Source organism: Pseudonaja textilis, chromosome 2, assembly GCF_049901715.1.
Source record: "Pseudonaja textilis isolate UNSWEBS1 chromosome 2, rPseTex1.2, whole genome shotgun sequence".
Lineage (NCBI taxonomy): Eukaryota > Metazoa > Chordata > Lepidosauria > Squamata > Elapidae > Pseudonaja > Pseudonaja textilis.
In genome coordinates this window covers 13836976-13860537 of record NC_141991.1, presented here as the reverse complement: position 1 = coordinate 13860537, position 23562 = coordinate 13836976, and the positions used below count along the sequence as shown (strand labels likewise).

Below are 23562 nucleotides of genomic sequence, written 5' to 3'. Positions count from 1 at the left end.
GAAATATTTCATTGTAAGAAGGCTAGTACTGTGCACTTACACACAAAAGTGTAGAAACGTCTGGCCATACATTGCCTGGCATCATTTTTATTAGAAATTGTTCCTGGAGTTAAATATAAAAAACATACAAATCAAATGTAGGAAATATAAGCGGGAAAGGAATTGCAAAAAGAGCAACCATACAGTTGAGCCTCCCTTCTTTCTTATTGAGTAGCTTTATTATTAAGTGTTGTGCCTGATGATTCTTGACTCTTGACAAATGTTATCTTTTCTTTTATGTACACCGAGACATTTGCACCAAGACAAATTCCTTGTGTGTCCAGTCACACTTGGCCAGTAAAGAATTCTATTCTATTCTGTTCTAGTTGTCATCACCCATTCCTATTTGGGAATTATGTCTGTTCAACTAACCAGAATAAAACTCTCCTGGGAAACGGTAGCCTGGCCTAAAGTCCATTCCTCGGAGAAATCCATACCAGCATTTCCTTTCCACATTGCTCATCTGTGCAGAAGAACAGGGAGATTTTCTCTATGCACAGGTAGTAAGTAATAATCAGATCCTCAAAGGGTCTTTGGAGTCTTACTGTCTCATTGAGTTTCACACGCTTCAAACCCTTCAACTCAAAACTTCCTCCCAAGGTTGCTGCCTTTATCCATGATCTGATTTGAGGGGGGAATGAAGATAGCGTCAGGATTTTTGTTTAAGGCAGCGGTCCCCAACCTTTGCTGCTTAGTTGCCCGGTGCGGGGAGAAAGAGCAGCAGGTCGACATGCATACATGCAGCTCCCCTTCTGCAAGCAGCAGGGCAGCACAAACATGCATGTGCACGCAGCACAAACATGCATGAGCACGCAGCTCAACTGCAAATAGAGCTGCATATGTGCCAACCCGCCACTCGTGAGTGGAGCTGCGTGTGCTTGTCTGCCACTCACACGAGTGGAGCTGCACCTGTGCATGCCAGCCAGCCTGCCGCTTGCATGGCCTGGTACTGGGCCAAGGCCCCGGGGCTGGGGGGCATTCTGGACCCCTGGTTTAAGGAAACAGGATTGCTTTTCTTTTCTCAATTTTTGCCTTTAGAATTCCTTTTTGTATATTATACACTGGTGGTGCAATGGTGAGAGATTACTAATGCAGGCCGACTTTGCTCACTGCTAGGAGTTCGATCCTGACTACGTCAAGATCGACTCAGCTTTCTATCCTTCCGAGGTCGATGAAATGGGGATCCAGATGGTTGGGAGGCAATAGGCTGACTCTGTGAACCACTTACAGAGCTGTAAAGCACCGTGAAACCGTATGTAAGTTCTTCTGCTATTAGACCTGACCAAGAGGTTTAAGCCGTATTTTCCACAACTGTAATTGATCTTTCGTTAACAGTGGGAGAAAGCGTTGATAAAATGTTAGGATAAGGCGGAATATGGAGCACACACAGTGCAGTGAATGAAATGGAAAAATCTCCCATGTGTTGGGAACAGAGGTGGGTTTTTTTTTTTGCATTACCTTGCCCCAATATTCACAGCAACGCTGATAACTACCCATTTTTTTCTCGTCAATATCTATTTATGTATGTGTTAAACATTTACCGCTCTACACTTTTTTTCTCAGATCCCCACCACTAAAGGGGGAATTAGCAAAAATGTCAGCGAATTGGCATTGTATCCACACACCAAAGGCTAACAAGCAAGCACCTCCAAGCAAACAATATTTACAGGAGTTGCTAATAAGAACCTGAAGCTCCAAACCACAACCCCTTTTCTCCACAACTCAATGTACCTACAGCCAGGGGTGGGATGCAAATATTTTTACTGCCGGTTCTGTGGGCGTGGCTAGGTGGACAGGGCCACGTGACTGGGTGGGCGTGGCTTTTTTGTGCAGCGTCTCCCCCCCACCCCACCCCGTTCTGGGTTTTTTTTGCCTCCTGGGCCTCAGGGAAGCCTCCTGGGCAAAGCAGTAAGACAGCGAGGGGGATCCCAGCACAGCTGATCGTTGGAATAGCTGATAGTCGGGAGGAAAAATAAAATAAATACCGGTTTGGTCAAACGGTAGCAATTTTTTACTACTGGTTCAGCTGAACCAGGCCAAACTGGTAGAACCCCACCACTGCCTACAGCTCTTATCCGTCCTATTTAACAGCCATCACATATCAAATTGTGCAATCTTTTTGTCATTGTCTTCCCTCAGATCTTCTATATTCTACGCTTCCTCCCAGCCGCAATCTGAACGGGGATTCTCCTTCCGCTGAGTTTCTTTGAACTCACTTTGCCTCTCTTAGCCCATTTTGTCATATTTGAGGATTTATAGTAAATATGTAAATATGAGCGCTGCAATCTTTTCTGTAAAGTATTGTTAGCCCAAATTTCAGAGACCAACCAGAAACATTGACTATCACTTCAAGATATTTTATTCAAAAGGTAATCCTGGCTGGAGAATTTGGGGGCTTGAAATCTGGAAGACAATGAGGTAGAAAGCTGAAACGTTGCATGTGACAATCTATGATCAATATAAATCAAAAAAACATCCAAAACCTCTATTGCAGCAATTGCACTATTCCTTCAAAAGTAAATATTTCTTGAAAAGTAAATATCTCCTGAAAAGTAAATATCTCTTGAAAAGTAAATATTTAATATCTATTCATAGCCATAGACAGGTAACTAGTCTTTATCAAACTAACATTTTCCAATTCTTTTTTCTCACTTATATCTAATACTGAGACATCTTTGAATAAAACGAATCAGGACAGAAATTAAAGAGTTAATTTCTGAGCTGCATTTCCAATAGAAGATCAGAAATGAAATTCAGGTCTTCTCTACACACATCAACTTCTGTCTCATGTGAATTTTTTTGTGTGCAGTAAGGCAAGAATGATGCGTGAAGCACCGTCCACACTCTGAGCATTTAAAAGGTTTCTCCCCCGTATGTAAACCTACATGATTTATAAGTTTGCACCTAGTTGTGAAACCTTTCCCACAATCCGGACACTCATATGGTTTCTCCCCTGTGTGAGTCCTATGATGTACCACCAGGTGGGAATTCTGACTGAAACTTTTCCCACAATCCGGACATTCATATGGTTTCTCCCCTGTGTGAGTCCTCTTATGTATCATCAGCTCGGAATTTCGACCAAAAGCCTTCCCACATTCCAGGCACTCATATGGCTTCTCCCCTGTGTGAGTCCTATGGTGTACCACCAAGTAGGAATTCCGACTAAAACATTTCCCACAATCCAGACACACATACGGTTTCTCCCCAGTGTGAGTCCTCTTATGTATCATCAGGTCAGAATTCTGAATGAAACTTTTCCCACAATCAAGACACTTATATGGTTTCTCTCCTGTGTGAGTCCTCTGGTGTATCACCAAGTGGCAATACTGACTGAAACTTTTCCCACAATCCGGACACTCATATGGTCTTTCTCCTGTGTGAGTCCTTTGGTGTATCACCAAGTGGGAATTCCGAGTGAAGCTTTTCCCACAATCTGGACAAAAATACAGCTTCTCTCCGGTGTGAGTCCTCTGGTTTATCAGCAGGCTTGAATTACTGCTGTAATTTTTCTCACAGTCCAGACACTCGTACGTTTTCTCTGTCATTTGATTCCTGTTGTGTATCACTAGAGTAGCATGCTTGATAAAGTTTTTGCCACATTGAGGACACTGGGAGAGATTTTCTCCAGTGTGGGTCCTCCCATGCATAATCAACTCTGATCTGCAATCTGTCCTTTGCCCACAATACCCGCATCTGTGGTGCTTTTCCACTAATGATACTCCTGGATTCTGGAGGTCAAAAATATTTTGGATCCCTTTTTCGGTGCTGCTTTGAATGAAGCTGCTCTTTCTTTCTTCACAGGGTGAGGCTTGCATGATTATCTAGCCTACATGGATATCCAAGTGACTCCTTCCTTCCCACTGATTTCTAGATATTTTTCTGAATTTAGAAACGATCCACTCTCATCTTTTGTGGAGAGTCTGATTTTCACATACTTGATTATTTCCAGCACAAAAACTGCCTTCTTGTTATTCTCTCTTTTTTGTCTGTCATCTGCTGTGGAAGCAGAAAGGTTTTCTGGAGGAAACGGAATGCATTTTTGATTGCTGGATAGATTTGCTTTGTTTTTTAATGCTGTTTGTGATTCTCATTTTTTCAGAATGCCATTCTTGGCATCTTCTTTGTCTGCAAGATTGACATAAAAGACTTAGTTTAATGGGTGTATATATAATAGGTGCACAATATATGAAAACAAGAAAAAAGCATATATTACAATGAAAAACCAAACATACCAATCTCATTGTCAACTCATTAAAACATTTCTACGCCCGTAATATAGTTGCCAGCAGAAAGGGGGAGAGGAAAGGAGTTTGAAAGAGTAGTGCAGCAGTTTGGAATTGAAAGTGCATTCCATTCATAACTTGCAGAGATTATAGCTAGGTGACCCAAGTTTCTGCCGTGCAAATCTCTAATTGGAGAACATGATTGATGACTCTTGGCTATGGACTGTTTTGTTGGAGAACATAAATTATGATGCACTCAAGGGGGTGGAGGGGGAAACCAGGGTCAAGGGTGACAGTGAATTACGTGTCTCAGAATCGGCTTCAAACAGGTCCTACTGATATGTTTGCTCCTAATAAATTCATTATAGGTTTTGAAGTTTGGCTCAAGGCTCATGATTTAATTAGGGCAACTGCTGGAATCCTGACACTCATCTCTAACATTAATTGTGATTCATTTGACACATATATAAATATAAATCCTTTCATTCCCCACCATCCAGTCAGAGAAGCTTCTTGGATGAGAAGTAAAACGTCTTCAAAGAAAACACAAGAAAGTAGGGTTGCCTCTTGAAAAAAGCACCTTTGGGACAAACCATGATCTGCATGACTGAGAATCTTCATAGACATTTGACACATAGAAGACTAGCAAGATCCAAATTCAAATATCCACTCAATAATGACATTCTCTTTTGGACTTCACAAGCACTTAGCATTAAAAACTGTTATTATGAAATAAACCTGGAAATGCTGAGCATAGGTTAGACAGATACAGATATATTCACACAAGGAGAAATGTAGATAAACCTATGAAGGAATGTATGTATATATCCATGTCAAAAGTCCATGTGTATTTCAGCCTGACAAATATGGGTATGCTGAAACTTTTTGGTCTCATGAGGGGAGGACTTTTAACTGAGGAAATAGTGCCCAAAGTCGCTGCAAGATTGAAAGCCCCCGTTTTGCCCGTAAACTCACTTGCCCTAAAAACAGCACGCTGTTCAAAAGCATGAGGAGTCAACCCTGAAACATAAATTTAAATCTCCCAACCAGCAGAAAATCGAAGACAGCCATTTTAAATGTCCTAAGGAAGCCTGAGTGCCAAATATGATGCTTTCAAATTGTGGTGCTGTTGAGAGGGGCAGGACTACTAGATGACCTATAAGGTCCCTTCCAACTCTGATTATCTGAGATTTTATCTGAGAGGCCCTTGGACTGCATGGAGATCCAATCAGTTAATCCTAAAGAAAATCAACCTTGACTGTCTTCTGGAAGGACAGACAGTGAAGTGCAAAAATACTTTGAATGAATGAATTCTTTATTGGCCAAGTGTGATTGGACACACAAGGAATTTGTCTTGGTGCATATGCTCTCAATGTACACATAAAAGAAAATATATATTCGCCAAGAATCATCAGGTACAACACTTAATATAGTCATAGGGTACAAATAAGCAATCAAATTATACTAGGAAACAGTCAATATATTTATATATTGGATACAAGCAACATATTGCATACTGTCCCAAGTGGGAAGGGATGGTTGATAAGGAGTGAGGAGAAGGTTAATAGTAATAGTAGTGCAGACTTTGTAAATAGTTGGACAGTGTTGAGGGAATGTTGTTGGTTACCTAGTGAGTAGAGAGAAAGACCCTGATGTTGGGGAAAGATGGAAAGCAAAAGGAGAAGAGGACAGCAGAGGATCAGATGGTTGGATGGTGTCAATGATGCAACGAACATGAATCTGGGCAGACTCCAGGAGACACGGGAAGACAGGAGGGGGCTAGCATGCCATCATGGTCCAGGGGGTCGCGAAGAGTCAGACACGACTTAGCAATTGAACAGCAACCTATTTTAAATCATGCGGTACTACTGGGACAAAATTTGGGGAAGGGAGGAATATCAGCTGAATATGTTTCAGCCTTCTCTCCCTTCGCTGCTTCCAGGCCGTGGAGGAACCCAAAGGGCCCGACCTCTCCTCCCACCTGCCCGCCACTCACCGCCCAGCTGCTGTTTCAGACGGTGGGAACAAAAACAGGTCGTCCACGATACCACCCACCCATGGACGGGGGGAACCGGAAGAGGAAGCGCTCGTGCCCTCTTCCAAATCCTCTCTAGCAATCCAATACTTCCATCGGGCTCTTCCTCTGAAGCTGCCGCTAAATCGGCGGCTTTCCAGGCGCCCCGGTACTGCTGATCTTTAGAGCGCCATCTAGCGACATATGGCTGAAAAACACACTTGTCTGAGCTTTGGAAAGACAGATACTGTTAGATACAGAGCTGTGTGTGTGTGTGAGGGAGGGAGGAGGAGGAGGGAGGGATGGATGAGTGAGTAGGTATGTAGGTAGGTAGGTTGGTTGGTAGGTAGACAGAACAGAGATAGTAGACAGACAGACAGGCAGAAAGATTATCATAGATAGTAGATATAGTTATAAAAATAGTTATATATCTCTATCTATCTATCTATCTATCTATTCTTAAGTTTTCGTGGGTACTTACATGTATGGTATTCAGCTTTGTTCAGGTATTTTCCAGATGAACACAATACAGAAGCCTGATGATGGCAGATGAGATTCTGCCAAAACGTTGCTACAACTTTAAAAGCACAACTATAATGATGTGGGAAAATACCGAACAAAAGCTGAATACCATTCATTCATATAGATAGATAGATGGATGGATGGATGGATGGATGGATGGATAGATAGATGATAGATAGATAGATAGATAGATAGATAGATAGATAGAAAGATAGATGAATAGATAGATAGATAGATAGATACACACACACACACACACACACGTGTGTGTGTGTGTGTATGTTTTCTTAAGTTTTCGCGGGTACTTACATGTATGGTATTCAGCTTTGTTTGGGTATTTTTCCACGTCATTGTAGTTGTGCTTTTAAAGTTGTAGCAACGTTTCGGCAGAATCTCATCTGCCATCATCAGGCTTCTGTATTATTTTCTTCTGTGGGTCAGACTTTCACAGCTGTTTCTGTTTTAAATTTGGGGCTAGCCTACTGCTGTGCCAGAATGGTTTTTTCTTCATCCTGATTGGTTGGGAGTCTTGGTCTGTGTTTATTGGTCTTGGAGTTTGCTGTGTTCTGCTTGATTGGTGTTTCTAATATCTTCTGTTTTGTGGCTTTTTTTTGTCTTGATTGGCTGGCAACATTGTGTTTCCTGTATTGGAGGCTTTTAGTGTGGCTTGGCTCCGAGTAAATGGATGGCTATCATTTATTAGGAAGATAGGTTTCATCTAGGTGCCTGGTTGGGGTGTGTTTGAGCTGGAGGTATCAGGGGGAGTCTGTTTGTGCCCAGGTGTTTGCCTGGCTTGTGGAGTGGAGATTTTTTTGTTTGTGAGTGCAGGCTTCCAAATAATTGACAGTCTGGTGGAATCATCTATTCATGCTTTCAGGTCTTTTTTCAATCTCTATGGCTTCTCTGATAATTCTGTGGCTGGGGTTTTCTATAGTGACTAGGGTTTTGGTGCCATTGAAGTCGATGCTATGACCTGTTGCTTTCATGTGTTGGACTAGTGAGGAAGTGTGTTCCAGCTTTTTTACTGCATTTTTTTTAAATAAATTTTTTATTGGTTTTTAAGACGAACATAGACAAACAAAACATAAAAACATCAAGCTATCTTCCATATATATACATACAATGTGCCGGTTGGTTTACAAATTGTTTTGTGCTTCCATCTCGTAGTCTTCAATTACAATTACATTGTATATATTCTCATATTTTCAATCAAGTATTAAATACATTAATATCATTGTTAATCAATCATTTGACCATACTTTTATTCATTCAGGTTTACGAAATAATCATATTTTACTTAATTTGTTTTATGACAGTTCATATTATCATCTCAAATCTATCCTACAATCATTTTGTAGATAAGAAAAGAATACATCTTTATATATTTATTATTTTCTAAGAATCTACATATTTTATTACCATGTTTTATTGTCTAACCATTGATAGAATACATCCCAAATTTTATAAAATTGTTTATCATCTTGTTCTCTGATTTCAAATGTCAATCTATTCATTTCAGCACATTCCAATATTTTCTTAATGATTTCCTCCTGTGATGGTATTTTCTCATTTTTCCAATTTTTAGCAAATACAATCCTAGCCGCTGTTAATACATTTACAATCAGGTATTTCAATTCTTTACTATATATTTCAGGTAAAATTCCCAATAAAAATATCTCAGGTTTCAAATCTATATGCTTTTTTGTCATTTTTTTCAACCATGTGTGGATTTTAGTCCAATATTTTTTAGCATCCGTACATGACCACCACATATGGTAATATGAGCCAGGTGTCTGATGACATTTCCAACATTTTTCAGATTTGTTCTTGAACATTCTTGCTATTCTTGTTGGGGGGAAATGCCACCTGTAAAATATCTTATACAAATTTTCTTTATATGCTGTTGACATTGTCATTTTATAATTTTGAAACCACAATTTTTGCCATTTCTCTAAATCAATCCCATATCCAAAATTCTTCCCCCAAGCAATTGTTGTTTCTTTAACTTGTTCTTCTTCTAGTTTAATTTCTAATAAGTATCCATACAATTTTTTAATTACCTTTTCCTTAGTACCTGTCAAAATCTTATCTAAATCAGTCAGTTTATCGTAGAAACCTTCTGTTTTAGAGTCTTTATCATACCTTGAATGTATTTGCACATATGAAAACCAATTCAACTTTATACCTTGTTCCTCTAATTTTTGTATAGATTTAAGTTCACCCTTTTCATTCAATATTTCACCATATCTAACTGTTTGTTCCTTTTTATATATTATAGGATAAGAAAATGCTTCAATAGTCGATAGCCATACTGGAATTTTCAAATAACATTGTCTTTTAACCTTCTCCCAGTTTAACCACAGAGACTCCCATATATAATGTCTTCTGAAATACCCCTGTGTTTTAGTTTCTTTGTACCATCAGAAGGCATGCCACCCCAACAACAGATCATGTCCTTCTAATGTCAACAATCTAGTATTTCTTAATTATCCATTCCTTAACCCACATCAGATTTGTAGCTTGGTAATACAACTCCCAATTAGGTAAACCAAATCCTCCTCTTATTCTGGCATCTTGCAAAAGTTTTAACTTTATTCTCGCTTTCTTACCTTGCCATATATATTTCAACACAATTTTATTTAAATCTTCAAAGTAATCTTTTCCAAGCCTAATTGGAATTGTTTGGAAAAAATATAAAATTCTGGGTAATATATTCATCTTGATTGTTGATATTCTCCCTATTAATGACAGTTGTAAATTTTCCCATTTCACCAAATCTAGCGCTATCTGCTGCTTAAGTTTGATAAAATTATTCTCTTTTAGTGTACTGCATCTTGCTGTCAGATGTATCCCCAAGTACTTGATCTTATTCATGACCTGAATTTTTAATAGATCTGCCAGTTCTTCCTTTTGTCTTGATAGCATATTCTTTGTCAAAATCTTTGTCTTATCTTTATTTATTTTCAAACCAGCCACCTTTCCATATGCCTCTCTCTCTTCTATCAATTTTGATGCTGTTTCTAGTGGGTCTTCTAAAATGAAAACCATCTGCAAATGCTTGCAACTTAAATTCTTCCTTTTTAATTTTCATCCCTTTTATATCCTTTTCTTCACTAGTATTTCTGTTTAACGCTTCCAAGGGTAACACAAACAACAGAAGTCATAGTGGGCACCCTTGTCTTGTTCCTTTTCTTATATCAATAGAGTCTGTCAGTTCTCCCTCTATAATTACCTTTGCCGTTTGCTTATGATATATAGATTCTATAGCTTGAATAAATTTTTTAGCAAAGCCCATTTGTTCCAACTGTAATAACATGAATCGCCAATTCGCATTATCAAATGCCTTCTGTGCATCTAGAAATATCAAAGCTATTCGTTTTTCAGGGTGTGCCTCGTAGTATTCCAAAGTATCCAAGATTACTCTCATATTATCTTTAATTTTCTCTTTGGCAGAAATCCATTTTGATCAGGATGGATAAAATTGTTTAAGTATTTTTTAAGTCTTTCTGCCAATATTGAAGCAAAAATGTTATAATCTGCGTTTCGTAAGGAGATAGGTTTATAATTCTTGATTTGTAATGGATCGGCCTCCTCTTTTGGGACAAGTATAATATAAGCTTCTGACCATGATTTGGGTATCTTGTTCTTTAACATAACTTCATTCATAAGTTCTAGCAATGGAAGGTTCAATGATTCTTGTAATGTTTTATAAAATTCTGCCGGAAATCCATCTGGGCCTGGTGCCTTTCCATTATTTTGCCAGCTTTATCCTATTAATAAACAGACATGGGTCAAACCTGGAAAAATCCACCAGCATTCTGTCTGAAGCTCATCTAGACAGGAGACACCTGGGATCATCCTGTCTGATCACCCAACTCCGATTTATGATGGCTGCCATGTTCCGCAGTCGTCTGATTACCGTCTGAGACCATCTGACAAGCAAAGTCAATGGGGAAATTAGATCCACTTAACGATAGTGTTACGAACTTAACAACTGCAGTGATCCACTTAACAAATGTGCCAAGGAAATTCACTTAACAAATCAGAGGTGGGATTCAGCAGGTTCTGTAGAACCGGTAGCGGAAAGTTTGACCAGTTTGGAGAAGCGGCAAATCCCACCTTTGACTGGCCCCACCTCCATCTATTCTCTGCCCCCCGAGTCCCAGCTGATTGGTTGAGTCTTCTTTGGTTGCCCTGCACAGGAGAACGGAGCTGAAAAGCAGGTTAGTGGGGTGCGGAGGGAATGGGATTTTGCAGTAACCTTCCCCTGCCACGCCCACCAAGCCACGCCCACAGAACCGGTAGTTTTGAATCCCACCCCTGTAAAAAAATGTCTCACTTAGCGGCAGAAATTTTGGGCTCAATTGTGGTCCCAAGTCAAGGACTATCTGTATAGTAGTCCTTGAATTAGGGCCACAACGTGGCATAAAACATGGCACACACACAAAAAAGAAAAAGACAGAATTAAATACGGTATAATCTGATTATTTCAAAGTTTAAAAACTGCCCATTTGTTTACATTTGAAGCCACCTAGGATGGAGCCCAAAGAGCCTCTTGGTTCCTCCTCACCCCTGGCCTGGTTCTGAATCTTGGCTGTCCCTTCTGCAAAGGAATCCTATGCAATGTGACCAGCTATGGAAAGGAAAATAGGGTATCACCCGATAAGATCAAATCAAATGTTTATTACGGTGAAAGACCAGCATAAGGATTGTGGGGTACATTTAGTTTAAAAAAAGGCCTAGTAAACAATGGAAGTCTAACAATAATGATTATTATAAACAGGCAAAAGATGTAAAAAGAGTGCCTACAGGTAGTCGTTGACTTACAACCGTTTGTTTTAGTGACTGTTCAATGTTACAACGGCATTGAAAAAAGGTGATTTATGACCATTTTCTAGAGTTATGACGTTTGCAGAGGCTTGGCCATTGGTTCATAGTTACGACAGTTGCAGTGTCCCAGGGATCTCCTTTAGCAACAAGCGAAGTCCGTGTGCAAGCCAGATTCACTCAACAACTGGGTTATGCACTTAAACAACTGCAGCGATTCTGCTTAACCACTGAGGCAAGAAAGGTCGTAAAATGGGTTCAAAACTCACTTAACAAATGTCTCACTTAATGATAGAAATTTGGGGCTCCATTGTGGTCGTACGACGAGGACTACCTGTGTATAAAAAACAAACATCTAAATGGAATCTAAAAGGAGAGCTGGCATGGGATTGGGAACATAAAGATTAATGTATGTGGCAGATTAAACCTATCACTGCATCGAAAGTCTAGGACAGTGACTGCTAACCTTTTCGTTGTCATGGGCTCACACATGCCTGTGCCCATAATCAGAAGTGGGATTCAAATTTTTTAACAACCGGTTCTGTGGGGGTGGCTTAATTGACGGGTGTGGCTTGATGGTCATGTTATTGGCTGGGCGTGGCCAACTCAACATCACTCACATTGAGGCACGCATCTCCTCGCCTGCCCTCTCATGACTGGGGATGCTGCAACAGTCGTAAGTGTGAAAAAGGGTCCTAAGTCACTTTTTTCAGTGCCATTGTAACTTTGAATGGTCACTCCACACAAGCAAAGTACCAGCAAAGGAGGGGAAAAAAACTCCAGAGACGTTCCTGAGACAGGAAGTCTAGTCCTACCAAAAATGTAATAAGGTTAACAGAGAGGCAGTTTCTGTTAGCAACACCAGAATGTTTCCTTCCTGCCTTCCTTACAGGATTAGGCCAGTAATTTCTTCTAACAACCGGTTCTCCGAATTGCTTAGAATGTTAACAACTGGTTCTAGCGAATAGGAGTGAACCGGTAGAATCCCACCCTTGGCCATAATGCAACGTGCACGAGACACACTGCCCCCTGTGCATGCATGTTGACCCCTCCACATGCCACGTGCCTCTGCACATGGTGAGACCTCCCCATGCGCCCCACGCCCCCCTGTGCACGCACACGCATCTCTTGTGCTCCCCCCGCCCCCCTGCGCATACGTGGCAGATACCTGATAATCAGCTGGCTGGCAGGAGGTGCACGCGTATGCACAGTCGATCTCTTCCGACCGATGGCTCGCGTGCTGACAGAAATGGCTCTGTCAACCTATGGCTGTCATGCCATAGGTTCGCCATCACGGGACTAGGATGACAAGCTCGTCCTACACTAGTTTATGGCACAGGTCATCCGTCGTGGGATGAAATTTTAAGTGCTGCTCCACAGAACCTGTCAACATCATAGCTAGTGGCAGGGCGACTATCAGAAAGCCGGAGAGGTACAGAATTGTCAGGTGCACCCTGAGTCCAGGAGAGAAGAGCCTCCCATTAATACAGCCAGCAGGGGAGCATGTGGTCCAGAGGTGGGTATTCAGCAGGTTCTGACCAGTTCTGCAGAATCGGTAGCGGAAATCGTGAGTCGTTCGGAAAACTGGCAAATCCTACCTCTGACTGGCCCCGCCCCCATCTATTCTCTGCCTCCCGAGTCCCAGCTGATTGGCTGGGTCTTCTTTGGTTGCCCTGCACAGGAGAATGGAGCTGGAAAGCAAATTAGTGGGCTGGGGAGGGAATGGGGATTTTACAGTGTCCTTTCCCTGCTACACCCACCAAGCCAAGCCACACCCACCAAGCCAAGCCACACCCACCAAGCCAAGCCACACCCACCAAGCCAAGCCACGGGCACAGAACCAGTAGTAAAAATTTTGAATCCCACCACCGATGTGCTCTGTTGTTTCTTTTGAGTCCAGAGCCAGAATGGTATTGTATTATAAACTGATCTCGGAACTGGAAAGGAACAAAATTGAATTCTTTGGTATCTTCTAATGTCAGAAAATACTCACATCATTCCTCTGCGTAGTCATATGTCACTTAGTTGTCCCAAATACGACTTACAGCAGTTCATTTAGTGACCATTCAAAGTTACGGCACTGGAAAAAGTGATTTGTGACTGTTTTTCACAGTTACGACATTTACAAGCATTCCCATGATCCTGGGGATCAAAACTCAGGTGCTTGGCAATTGGTTCATTCTTCATATTCAATTGTGGTCATAAGTTGAGGACTACCTGTAATTTTCTTCTTGGCTTGCAGGGGTGGAGGGGCATGTTGAAAAAGAAGTCCTGAGGGTAGAATGAAAGGGTTGGAAAAATCTCTCATGCGTTGGGAGAGGAGAGCTTTGCCTGATCCCCTTTCCCCAATTTTCACAGTAATACAGGTAGTCCTTGACTCACAAGGGTTCATTTAGCAACCGTTCAAAGTTACAATGGCACACACACAAAAAATGAGGCTTACGACCGTTTTTCACAGGTACGACCATTGCAACACTCCCAGTGTCATTTGATCAAAATCCGGATGCTTGGCAAACTGGCTCACACGACGGTTGCTGCATCCCAGGGGAGTCATGTGATCCCCTTTTGCGACCTTCTGACCAGCAGAAGGAAGCCAGATTCACTTAACAACCGTGTTACTCACTTATCAACTGCAGCGATTCACTTAACCCACTGAGACGAGAAAGGTCGTACAATGGGGCAAAACTCACTTAACAACAGAAATTTGGGGCTCAATTGTGGTTGCGCGTCAAGGGCTACCTGTACAGACACTGCCCATGTTTCTTCCTCGCCGAAAGCTACTCGTGGTTCTTTACACCAGGGGTCTCCAACCTTGGCAACTTTAAGCCTCGGCGGACTTCAACCTCCCAGAATTCTGAGAGTTGAAGTCACGGGTGGGATTCGACTGGTGTTACTACCAGTTCGGTGATTACGTTTTGTGTGCACTTTGCTGTATGCGCATGTACTAGACCTTAAGCTGTGCCACCCGGACAGCTGATAAGCGCTGTGCGTGGGTGCACCGCGTTTGAAAAACCACTTTTCCCCCTGCTTTTTCAACCTCAGCTGTGCCGTGCAAGGCAGCTGCGGTTGAAAAAGCAGGAAATAAAGGACAGGTAAGAGCGGGTGGGCCAAACAGCAGCAGACACTGAACCGGTTCTGTGTTTGCTGCTCTTCAGAGCTACTGGTTCTATAGAGCCGGGTAGAACCAGTAGGATCCCACCCCTGGTTGAAGTCTGCCAAGGCTTAAAGTTGCCAAGGTTGGAGACCCCTGCTTTACACAATGCATTTCTAGAAATGAAACTGTTTTTATGACCATACAATTTGTCAGCATTCCAAATAACCAACTCCAAACCAATAAACTCTTGAGACAAGCATTTTTTTCCTCAATTTTATTAAGAGTTGTCATATCGGCACATCTGAGAAAAACCCAAATTTGAGAGTTCCGGTTTTCCCTCCCTAATAGAAATTCAAAGATCCCTCCCCTGCACCCATCAGTCCCAAATGGACACTCCTCCAGACACACCTCTCCAGGTGCAGGGTACAATGGCCTTGACTTTCTGTGAAAGAACGTGGTTGAGTCAAATCTTCCACCCCTCTATGAAATCCCCCCTCCCAATGTCAGCGTTCCAGAAAACCTCCACTCCAACCAATAACTCCGAGACGGACATCTTCTCAAAAGTTCTGTTTTAACTGGATAGTAAACTGGCACAATTGGGGAATCCCAAATCTGAAAGCTCCGGGCTTCCTTGCAATAAAACCTACAAATCCACCCCCTGCACCCATCATCCCATCACATGCTGTTCTGACCCAAACCTTGTTCCAAGGAAACAAACACGAAACAGAGGTAACAGCAAAACGTTTTAGTTATTCTTTACGAATTCCGTTCTTTCACGGTTAAAAGGCTGCTTTAAACTAATTGTCTCTGATAAGAAAGAGCCTTGCCAAGGTTGTGCAAGGCTGCCAAGAACACTAGATAAAGTTACTAAGAAATATTTCAAACACAAAGAGTCTCCAAACACCAACCAAGATATTCCGAACGTCCACAAGGCTTGAGTGCAAAAACTTCTTTGCTTCCTGCAAAGAGCTCCAGTTTCTCAGCTGGCCTTTATCTCTTAAGGGAGGGGCTATTACCTTGCAGCCTTACTCCCAAGTCGCCCGTGCTGCTGCAGCTGCTCTTTCCTTCGAGCAGCCCTGTATGCACACTCACTTGGGACAGGCTCCTCGGGGGCCTCTTCATCACTGCTGCCAACCTCCACAATCTCCAAAGGCAGAATTCCACTCCTGACGGTCCTGGCCCCATCCTTGCATCACATCCAGGGCCTTCATCTGAGTCCTCACTCTTGGAGACCTCAGCTGTCTGCACCTGCTACCAGCAAACTACAACACATATCCCAAACACCATCCGTCCCAACTTGAGACTTCCCCTCACTTATGCGCCAAATAACATGACCTTGACTTAGAAAAAGAATGCTATTATGTCTAACTACATACACTGCAAGGAATTCCCCCCTCCCATTTTCCCAGGCTCAAAATGTGGCAGCGTGGGAGAGCATCTGGTCTCAATATGGCTTCCAAAGCTGGCACCCAAATTCCCGGACACTAAATGTGGCAGCCTCGAAGCTTCCAAGTAACATGGCTTCGAAGGCTGACACATTTTTTTTTTTCAGATCACCACCATTGTGGGGGAATGCAACAAAGCCGTTAACAAAACTGGCTCCGAGTCACCCAACAGCTATCAAAGACTAAGAAGAGGCACCTCCAAGCAAAGGAGTATCACAGAAGCGGTTGAAGATCCTACTCTCAAAACCAGAACCACCTTTTGTCTATAATTTTCCAACAGCACTTGCTGTCCAACTCATAAAACATTCCTGTGCCTGTTTTAGTATTTGCCATAGGGAAGGGCAGGGAGGAAGGAAATCTGGAAGAGCAGTCTGAAAGAGAAAGTACATTCCAACTCTTATCTTCAAAAGATTGTAACTAAAATACCAAAGTTTTTGCCCCTGAATATATTTAATTGGAGAACGTGAATGATGACATCCAGCCTGTTATGGTGCTCAATTGGAGAATCTGGTTTATGAGACAGCTGGGGGGATGACACAGGGTCACAGTTGACTGTGAATTACGTATGCCAGAGTTGGCTTCATAGACAGCAGTGCCAGTATGTCGCCTCTAATAAATCCTTTGAAGTTTTTTGAAGTTTGACTCAAGAATCATGATTTAATTAGGGCGATTGCTGGAATCCTGACACTTGCACATGATGTTCAATAGCTTCTACATGGGAAAATGTACAATTATTTCATGGCTACAAACTCCCACCTTATTCAGGTAGTCCTCCACTTCATTTCGTGACCATTCAAAGTTACAGCGGCCCTGGGAAAAGTGACTTATGACCCTTTCTCCCACTGACAACCGTCACACTTGGTGCATAGTTCATATTTATGACGGCTGCAGCGTCCTGGGATCACGTGATCTGTTTTTGTGACCACCCAACAAGCAAAGTCGATGAGGAATCCAGATTCACTTAACCAACTCTGCTACCAACTTAACAAATGCAACGATTCCGTTAACAACGGTGGCAAGAAAAGTCGTAAAGTTGGTGGCAAATTCGCTTCACAAATGTTTCACTCAGCAATGTAAATTTCGGGGCTCAATTGTGGTCGTAACTTGAGGCCTCCCTGTCGTCTCCACACTGATGGTTTCTTTGATATTTGTGCTTATCCTAGGCCACAGTCTGAAATAACTCATTCTCCTAGCACTGACTTGATGGAAATATTTGAAAAAGCTGAACTTCAAATCCTCCTTATCTCCTCACACTTTTGTTATGTTGGAGAAGTCAACCATCACTAAATAAACCTGAGTGTGCAATTGTAATGTACATTTTAGTAGATGTGGGCCGGTTATGAAACCTACCACAAATATTGACTACAACTTCAAGATACTTTGCGCAACAGGTCTGCTGGCTAACAATTTCTGGGGCTTAAAATGAAGAGACCTGAAACTCTCCATGTAACATTTCTATGGCTTATGATGATCGGTGTGCAAAAAAACACACCCAAAGCCTTTTTGTAGAATTGCATGATTTCTGCAGAAGGGAATATCCAGTAAGTTGGCTGATATTCAGATACAAATAGTTACCTTTTACCAATCCGATATTTTCCAATTCTCTCTTGTCATGTCTAATACTGAGATACATTTGACTATAGTGAATGATGCTAGACACATAATACTTAAATTTCTCAATTGCTTTTCCAGTGGAAAATTAGAAATTACATTCAAGACATTTCTACACTCGTTGCCTTCTGCCTCATGTGGATTTTTTTGTGTGCAGCAAGGCAGGAATATTGCGTAAAGCACCGTCCACACTCTGGACATTTGAAAGGTTTCTCCCCTGTGTGTAAACCTAAATGATTTATAAGGTTAGAACTAGTACTGAAACCTTTCCCACACTCAGAACACTCATATGGTTTCTCTCCTGTGTGAGTCCTCCGGTGTATCAACAGGTGGGAACTCTGACTGAATGTTTTCCCACATTCTAGACACTCATACGGTTTCACCCCGGTGTGTGTATTCTGGTGTATCACCAGGTGGGAATTCCGATTGAAAGTTTTCTCACAAACAGGACATTTATATGGTTTCTCCCCAGTGTGAGTCCTCTGGTGCATCATCAAATCCGATTTCTGGCTGAAATTTTTCCCACAAACAGGACACCCATATGGTTTCTCACCAGTATGTGTTCTTTGGTGTATTACTAGGTGGGAATTCCAACTGAAACTTTTCCCACATTCCGGACACTCATATGGTTTCTCTCCTGTGTGGATCTTCTGGTGTATCACGAGGTGAGAATTCCGGCTGAATCTTTTACCACAATACTGACACTCATATGGTTTCTCTCCTGTGTGAGTCCTCTCGTGTATCACCAGGTTAGAATTCCGACTGAAACTTTTCCCACAATCCTGGCACCCATATGGTTTCTCTCCCGTGTGAATTCTCTGGTGTATCAACAAGTTGGAATTCCGACTGAAACTTTTCCCACAATCTGGACACCCATACGGTTTCTCTCCTGTGTGAGTCCTCTGGTGCATCACCAGGTAGGAATTCCGACTGAAAGTTTTCCCACAATACAGGCACTCATGGGATTTCTCCCCTGTGTGAGTCCTTTGGTGTATCAATAGGTTGGAATTCTGACCGAAAGATTTCCCACAATCTAGACATGTATACTGTTTCTTCTCTGTGTTAGTCTTCCGGTGTATCGTTACGGTGGCGTCCTTGCAAGAGCTGCTGTCACATTGCGAGCATTGGTATGGGTTCTCTCTTGGGAGAGTCGTTTTATCCTCAAAACTACGTGGGCTGTAGCAAAACAATTTCCCACATTTGGAACATTTATTTGGCTTTTCTTTGTTGTGGATCCTTTCATGCACCATCAGTTGCGATTGGCAACCCATGCTATCCTCACAACATGAAGATCCATGGCCCTTTTCCACCACTGATATTCTTGGTTTATTGAGGAGATCAGAAATATTTTGGATCCCTTCTTGGATGATGTTTTCATTCAAGCTACTCTTTCTTTCTTCACAGAGCGAGTCTTGCATGACTGCTTGCCATACTTGGTTATCCAACTGTCCTCTCCATTGGTTTCCAGATACTTCCATCTTTTTCTGAATTTGCAAATGACTGTTGGCCTTTTAGTGGAATGCTTCATGGAGTTCCACATACTCAATTTTTTCCAGCTTAATACTCTCTTCAGTTACTCTCTCTCTTGCCAATCAGGTGCTGGGACGGAGAAGTGTTTTGTTGTTTTCTGGAGGAATCGGAAGGATTTTAATTGCAGGATGGATTGACTTTCCTTTCTGATCTCACTCGGCATCTTCTTGGCACTTCTCTTTCGTCTATAACAATCACATAAAAGGCTTGGTTTAATGATTGGATATAAAATGTGAAAACAAGAAGCATGAAAAAAAGAAACACGTGAAAATGCAAGATTAACCATAAAGATCAATTATGATTTATTTGTCCCATAAAAGACTAGCAAGATCTAATTCCAAATATCCACACAATCATGACATTCTCTTGTGGACTTGAATAAATCACAAAGTCTGAGCCTTACAAATCGTTATTTTTGAATATTTTTGAACAGGAAATACAGACATATTGCATATATATTGTATGTATGTAGAAAATACATTTGTATTTCAGCCTGAAAAAAGTCCCAGAAATAGGTATGTTCAAACTTTTCCTCTTAATTTAGAGGAAATGGTGCCCAAAGTCTCCGCAAGATTTCAATTCAATTCCCAGAATTCCTCAGCCACGAGTCTTAAAGTTGCTAAGTTTGGAGACCTCTGATACATAATCATGGGTTTTGCCAAGGAAGCTCCTCCTTTGCCAAGAAAACATCACATGCATACAAAGCACAAGGAGCCAACCCTAAAGTGAAGGAGACTTTTTAAATCTCCCAACCAACAGAAAATGACAGGCACCAGTGGAATCTGAATGCGGCTATTAAATCAGAAGAAAAATGAAGGGACCCGTTTCAAACAAAGCATGCAGGAAGAGTGAAATAAAATTGGAGGAGGGAAGGAATACATTGCGACAGTGAATAAGACTTTTTCCAATCTTTTTAAATCTCCCAACCAGCGGAAGGTCGAAGGCACTGGAATAAAATTTGCGGAGGGGGAGGAATAAGCCGCAGCCGATATATTTCAAGCCTAGTTAGTAGTTGCTTCTCTGCTTTTACACAGTGGAGGAAACCTACTTGCTCCCGGCCTCTCCTCCGACGTGTCCTGAACTTGCCGTTCAGCTGCTGCTGCTCCCGCTTGGATCCTGGGAAGAACTGGAGAGCCGCCACTATACCTCCACACCCCTCCCCGCCCCACGGGTGAGCCGGAAGAGGAAGCTCCTCTTAAACCTTCTCGTCTCCTCTATGGTCTCTCTAGCAATTCAATACTCGGTGGTTTCACCACCTCAGTCGCTGCCGTTGGATGTGGATGCTGAACAGCCGCCGCGGTCGCTGCTGCGTGGATGGCTTTCTAAGCGCGGGTGTTCCATTCATTCAATCAATCAATCAATCTGAACTAGAATCTTTGTATGCAAGAAGCGAGAACTAAACCAAGGGAAAGCAGTCTTGAGGAGTGGGAACGTTGTGTATTCTCATTCATTCATAAATCTCTCTCTATAAAAGCGAAATATCACTAAGGCATCATCACAAAATCTTCAGAACCGTAAAGCCTACAAACTTGAAGTTTGGCTTCAAGGTGCTCACTAAGAAAGGGTTTTTTTTAAATGACCATCAAAGCTTTAGTTTATTATTATTATTAGGAGTTCTACTTCCCCTCCCCACCTGAAAAGAAATCTGTTCCAAATGCAAAACACAAGCAGAGGAGAGGATTTTCAGTTTTAGTTTCACAGCAACAAGCTGTAAACAGAATAGTTGAGCTAAGCCACGCCTAGGCTCCTTGCTGTCTCCTTGCTAACACAGCAAATACTGTATTTCCGTTTCCAAACAACCCTCAACTCTCACACACTGACACACACTAGCCAGATAAATACTGATGGATGCTTGTTGGGAGAGGAAGAATTTTTCCCTCTTATTTTCCTCCCTCAAAACTAAGCCCGACCACATAGTTTCGTAACAAAGCACCAGTATCGAGCTAGTAAATAATAAATAAATCTGAACTAGAATCTTCATATGCAAGAAGTGAGAACTAAACCAAGGGAAAGTATTCTTGGGGGTAGGGGGGCATTGTGTGCAAAAAGGGAACAACAAACCACACCTCCCTTGGGGAATCAAGGAACACTGTTCTTCAGTTATTGTCTTGTGGGGGTGCAGGATCACTCCTCAAAACGTACCTTGAACCGTCCAGTTAGAACCAACTCAGCTGCACAAGATTAGCCATGTGCTGGGTGCTAAAAGTTTGTGAAAGTCTTTCTTTGTACACAGCTCCTAAATGATGACCTAAATAACAATTTAGTCCAGAATTGTGGTCCTTGTTTCTGTCATTAAGCAAGGCACCCATGCAATCTTGGCTCTCCACATTACCGTCATTATGTGGAGAAGGGGTGTCAAGGGATGGAGGAAGGCCTGGGTTGCCCAGTGACGCAAGTCAAGGATTACCTGTACACTTGCAAGTCTAAAAAGTGCAAGCCAGGCCAGGAAAGGAAGTATTTTAAGCCACAAATTTGCCACTTGTGGAATTTTATCTAGTCAAAGTTTCCTGTTGTTCATGTGTTACTTGTAAATGGTATCTTTTAATTTGATCGCTTATTTTATGATGCATCACCTATGCCAAATAAATGTATTATGTTTCTGCACCCTATAAAAATCCCCCCCCTTAAATGCTTTTGCTTTGCCTGAATTACTTGGTGATTTGTATTTTCAAAAGCCCCTTTGCAAAGGTAAAAGTATCTCTCTCAAATTCAGGTACCAGTCGTCCACACACCAAACTTGAAAGTGCCTGAGTTTCAAGGCCAACTGTCTGCAAATAGTGATCACCGACTGCAGAATACTGTGACCATTATCATTGTGCACCTGTTGTCACACCCAAATCACTGCGGCAACCACAGGGTTAACTACCGGTTTGGGATTTACGAGCTTCCCTGCCGGCTGTGAGCCACTTACACCTGTTAATTTTCATTAGCACGCTGCCAGCAGAGAAGCAGCCTTTGAAACAGCCCTCTTTTCTTGTTTTTTTAACTGCAGCTGTGCCTTGTTCAGCAGCTGAAGTTGAAAAATCACGAAATAAAGATCAGGTAAGAGCCCGGAGGAGGGGACGGGTGGGCAAAAACATCAGCAGACATAGAACCAGTTCTATGTCTGCTGCTCTTCAGAGCTACCGGTTCTACAGAGGGTGGACAGAACCGGTAGAAACCCAACCCTGAACCACACCCTCAAGGACCAGCTATAAACCTCCTTTTTTCAGAGTCATAACAGCCATTAACAAGTGGTAAACGAGGACTACCAATACAACTGAACATCCCAAATAATCCCCAATAACTATTTTTAAAAACAGGGAACTAGGCTCCCCAAATCCTAGGTTAAGGGTTAAGCAGAGCTGAATTAATACATGGATGGGGCACCACCAGGAAATCCTATGTTTGAACCCAGAAGTTAACAAAAAAACAACCCAGAAGCCAGTAGTGGCAGATTGGTCCCATATTGTTGCCAAGAAAACATGTCAATAAAATCACAAGAACTCAATTCTACCTTGAAGGAGACTTTTTAAATCTCCCAACCTACAGAAAATTGCAGGCACCAATTTTAAAGCCTGCAGCATCAGTGGAATAAAATCTGGGGCGGAGAGGAATATTGTAGCAGCTTTTCTGCTTTTACACCAAGGAGCAAACCGGCTTGCTCCTCCGACCTATCCTCAACTCACCTTCCAGCTGCTGTTGCGACCCTGGGAAGAACAAGAGTGCCACCTCGCATACCATCCTTCTCCCAGGGATGAGCAGGAACAGGAAGTTCCTCTGATCTTCTCTACTCCGGCATCCGCTCTAGTAATTTAATACTTGATGGTTTCAATTCCGTTTAACTCAAGTTATCGTTGGGCTGCTGCGCTGGATTGACATCTATCTAGGCGCGCGCGTTGATCATTTGTACAGCGCCATCTAGGGACAGGTGGCCGAAAAACACGTTCGTCCGATCTCTTTCCCCCCCCCCGCCCCGGGGCTCAGTTTGAAAGGGTTTTTTGTTTTTAATGTGCTAGCCAATTGTTTTCCATCCCCACCGATCACATCGATAGATTTTTCTCCACAACGATCTGCCTCTAAACCTTGTCTATAGTTGGATATACGAATCTAACCTAAGAGTCGTTTGTTGAGATGGGAGGCTATAGAAATCAAATAAATGAATAAATAACCAATATATGCAAAGTGCACTGCAAAGGTCAAGAAAGTTTCCCCAGTTTGAATTTGCAGGAGTACAACTCCCATCACCGAGAGTCACCACCACTTTAGAATTATTGG

At 42.1% G+C, this 23562-nt stretch overlaps 1 protein-coding gene across 1 annotated transcript; it reads right to left on the bottom strand.

Moving 5' to 3' along the window:
- Window positions 1-2380: 2380 nt before the first annotated feature.
- LOC148126747 (uncharacterized) lies at window positions 2381-23057 on the bottom strand. The gene is made up of 3 exons (XM_026721243.2): window positions 22974-23057; window positions 17950-19490; window positions 2381-3537 (listed from the first exon to the last, which is right to left on the bottom strand). Exons 2-3 carry the CDS (start codon window positions 19251-19253, stop codon window positions 2793-2795), a joined length of 2049 nt encoding a protein of 682 aa, XP_026577028.2. The 5' UTR covers window positions 19254-19490; window positions 22974-23057; the 3' UTR covers window positions 2381-2792.
- Between the last annotated feature and the right edge of the window lie 505 nt (window positions 23058-23562).

Bases quoted from the DNA above. Each gene is read 5' to 3' on its own strand.
- LOC148126747 (XM_026721243.2), bottom strand. From the start codon at position 19,253: ATGGAAGTATCTGGAAACCAATGGAGAGGACAGTTGGATAACCAAGTA. The intron at 3,538-17,949 runs GCAATATTCCTG...GAAAAATTACAG, and splicing joins GAGTGTGGACGGTGCTTTAC to CAGTAATTCAAGCCTGCTGA.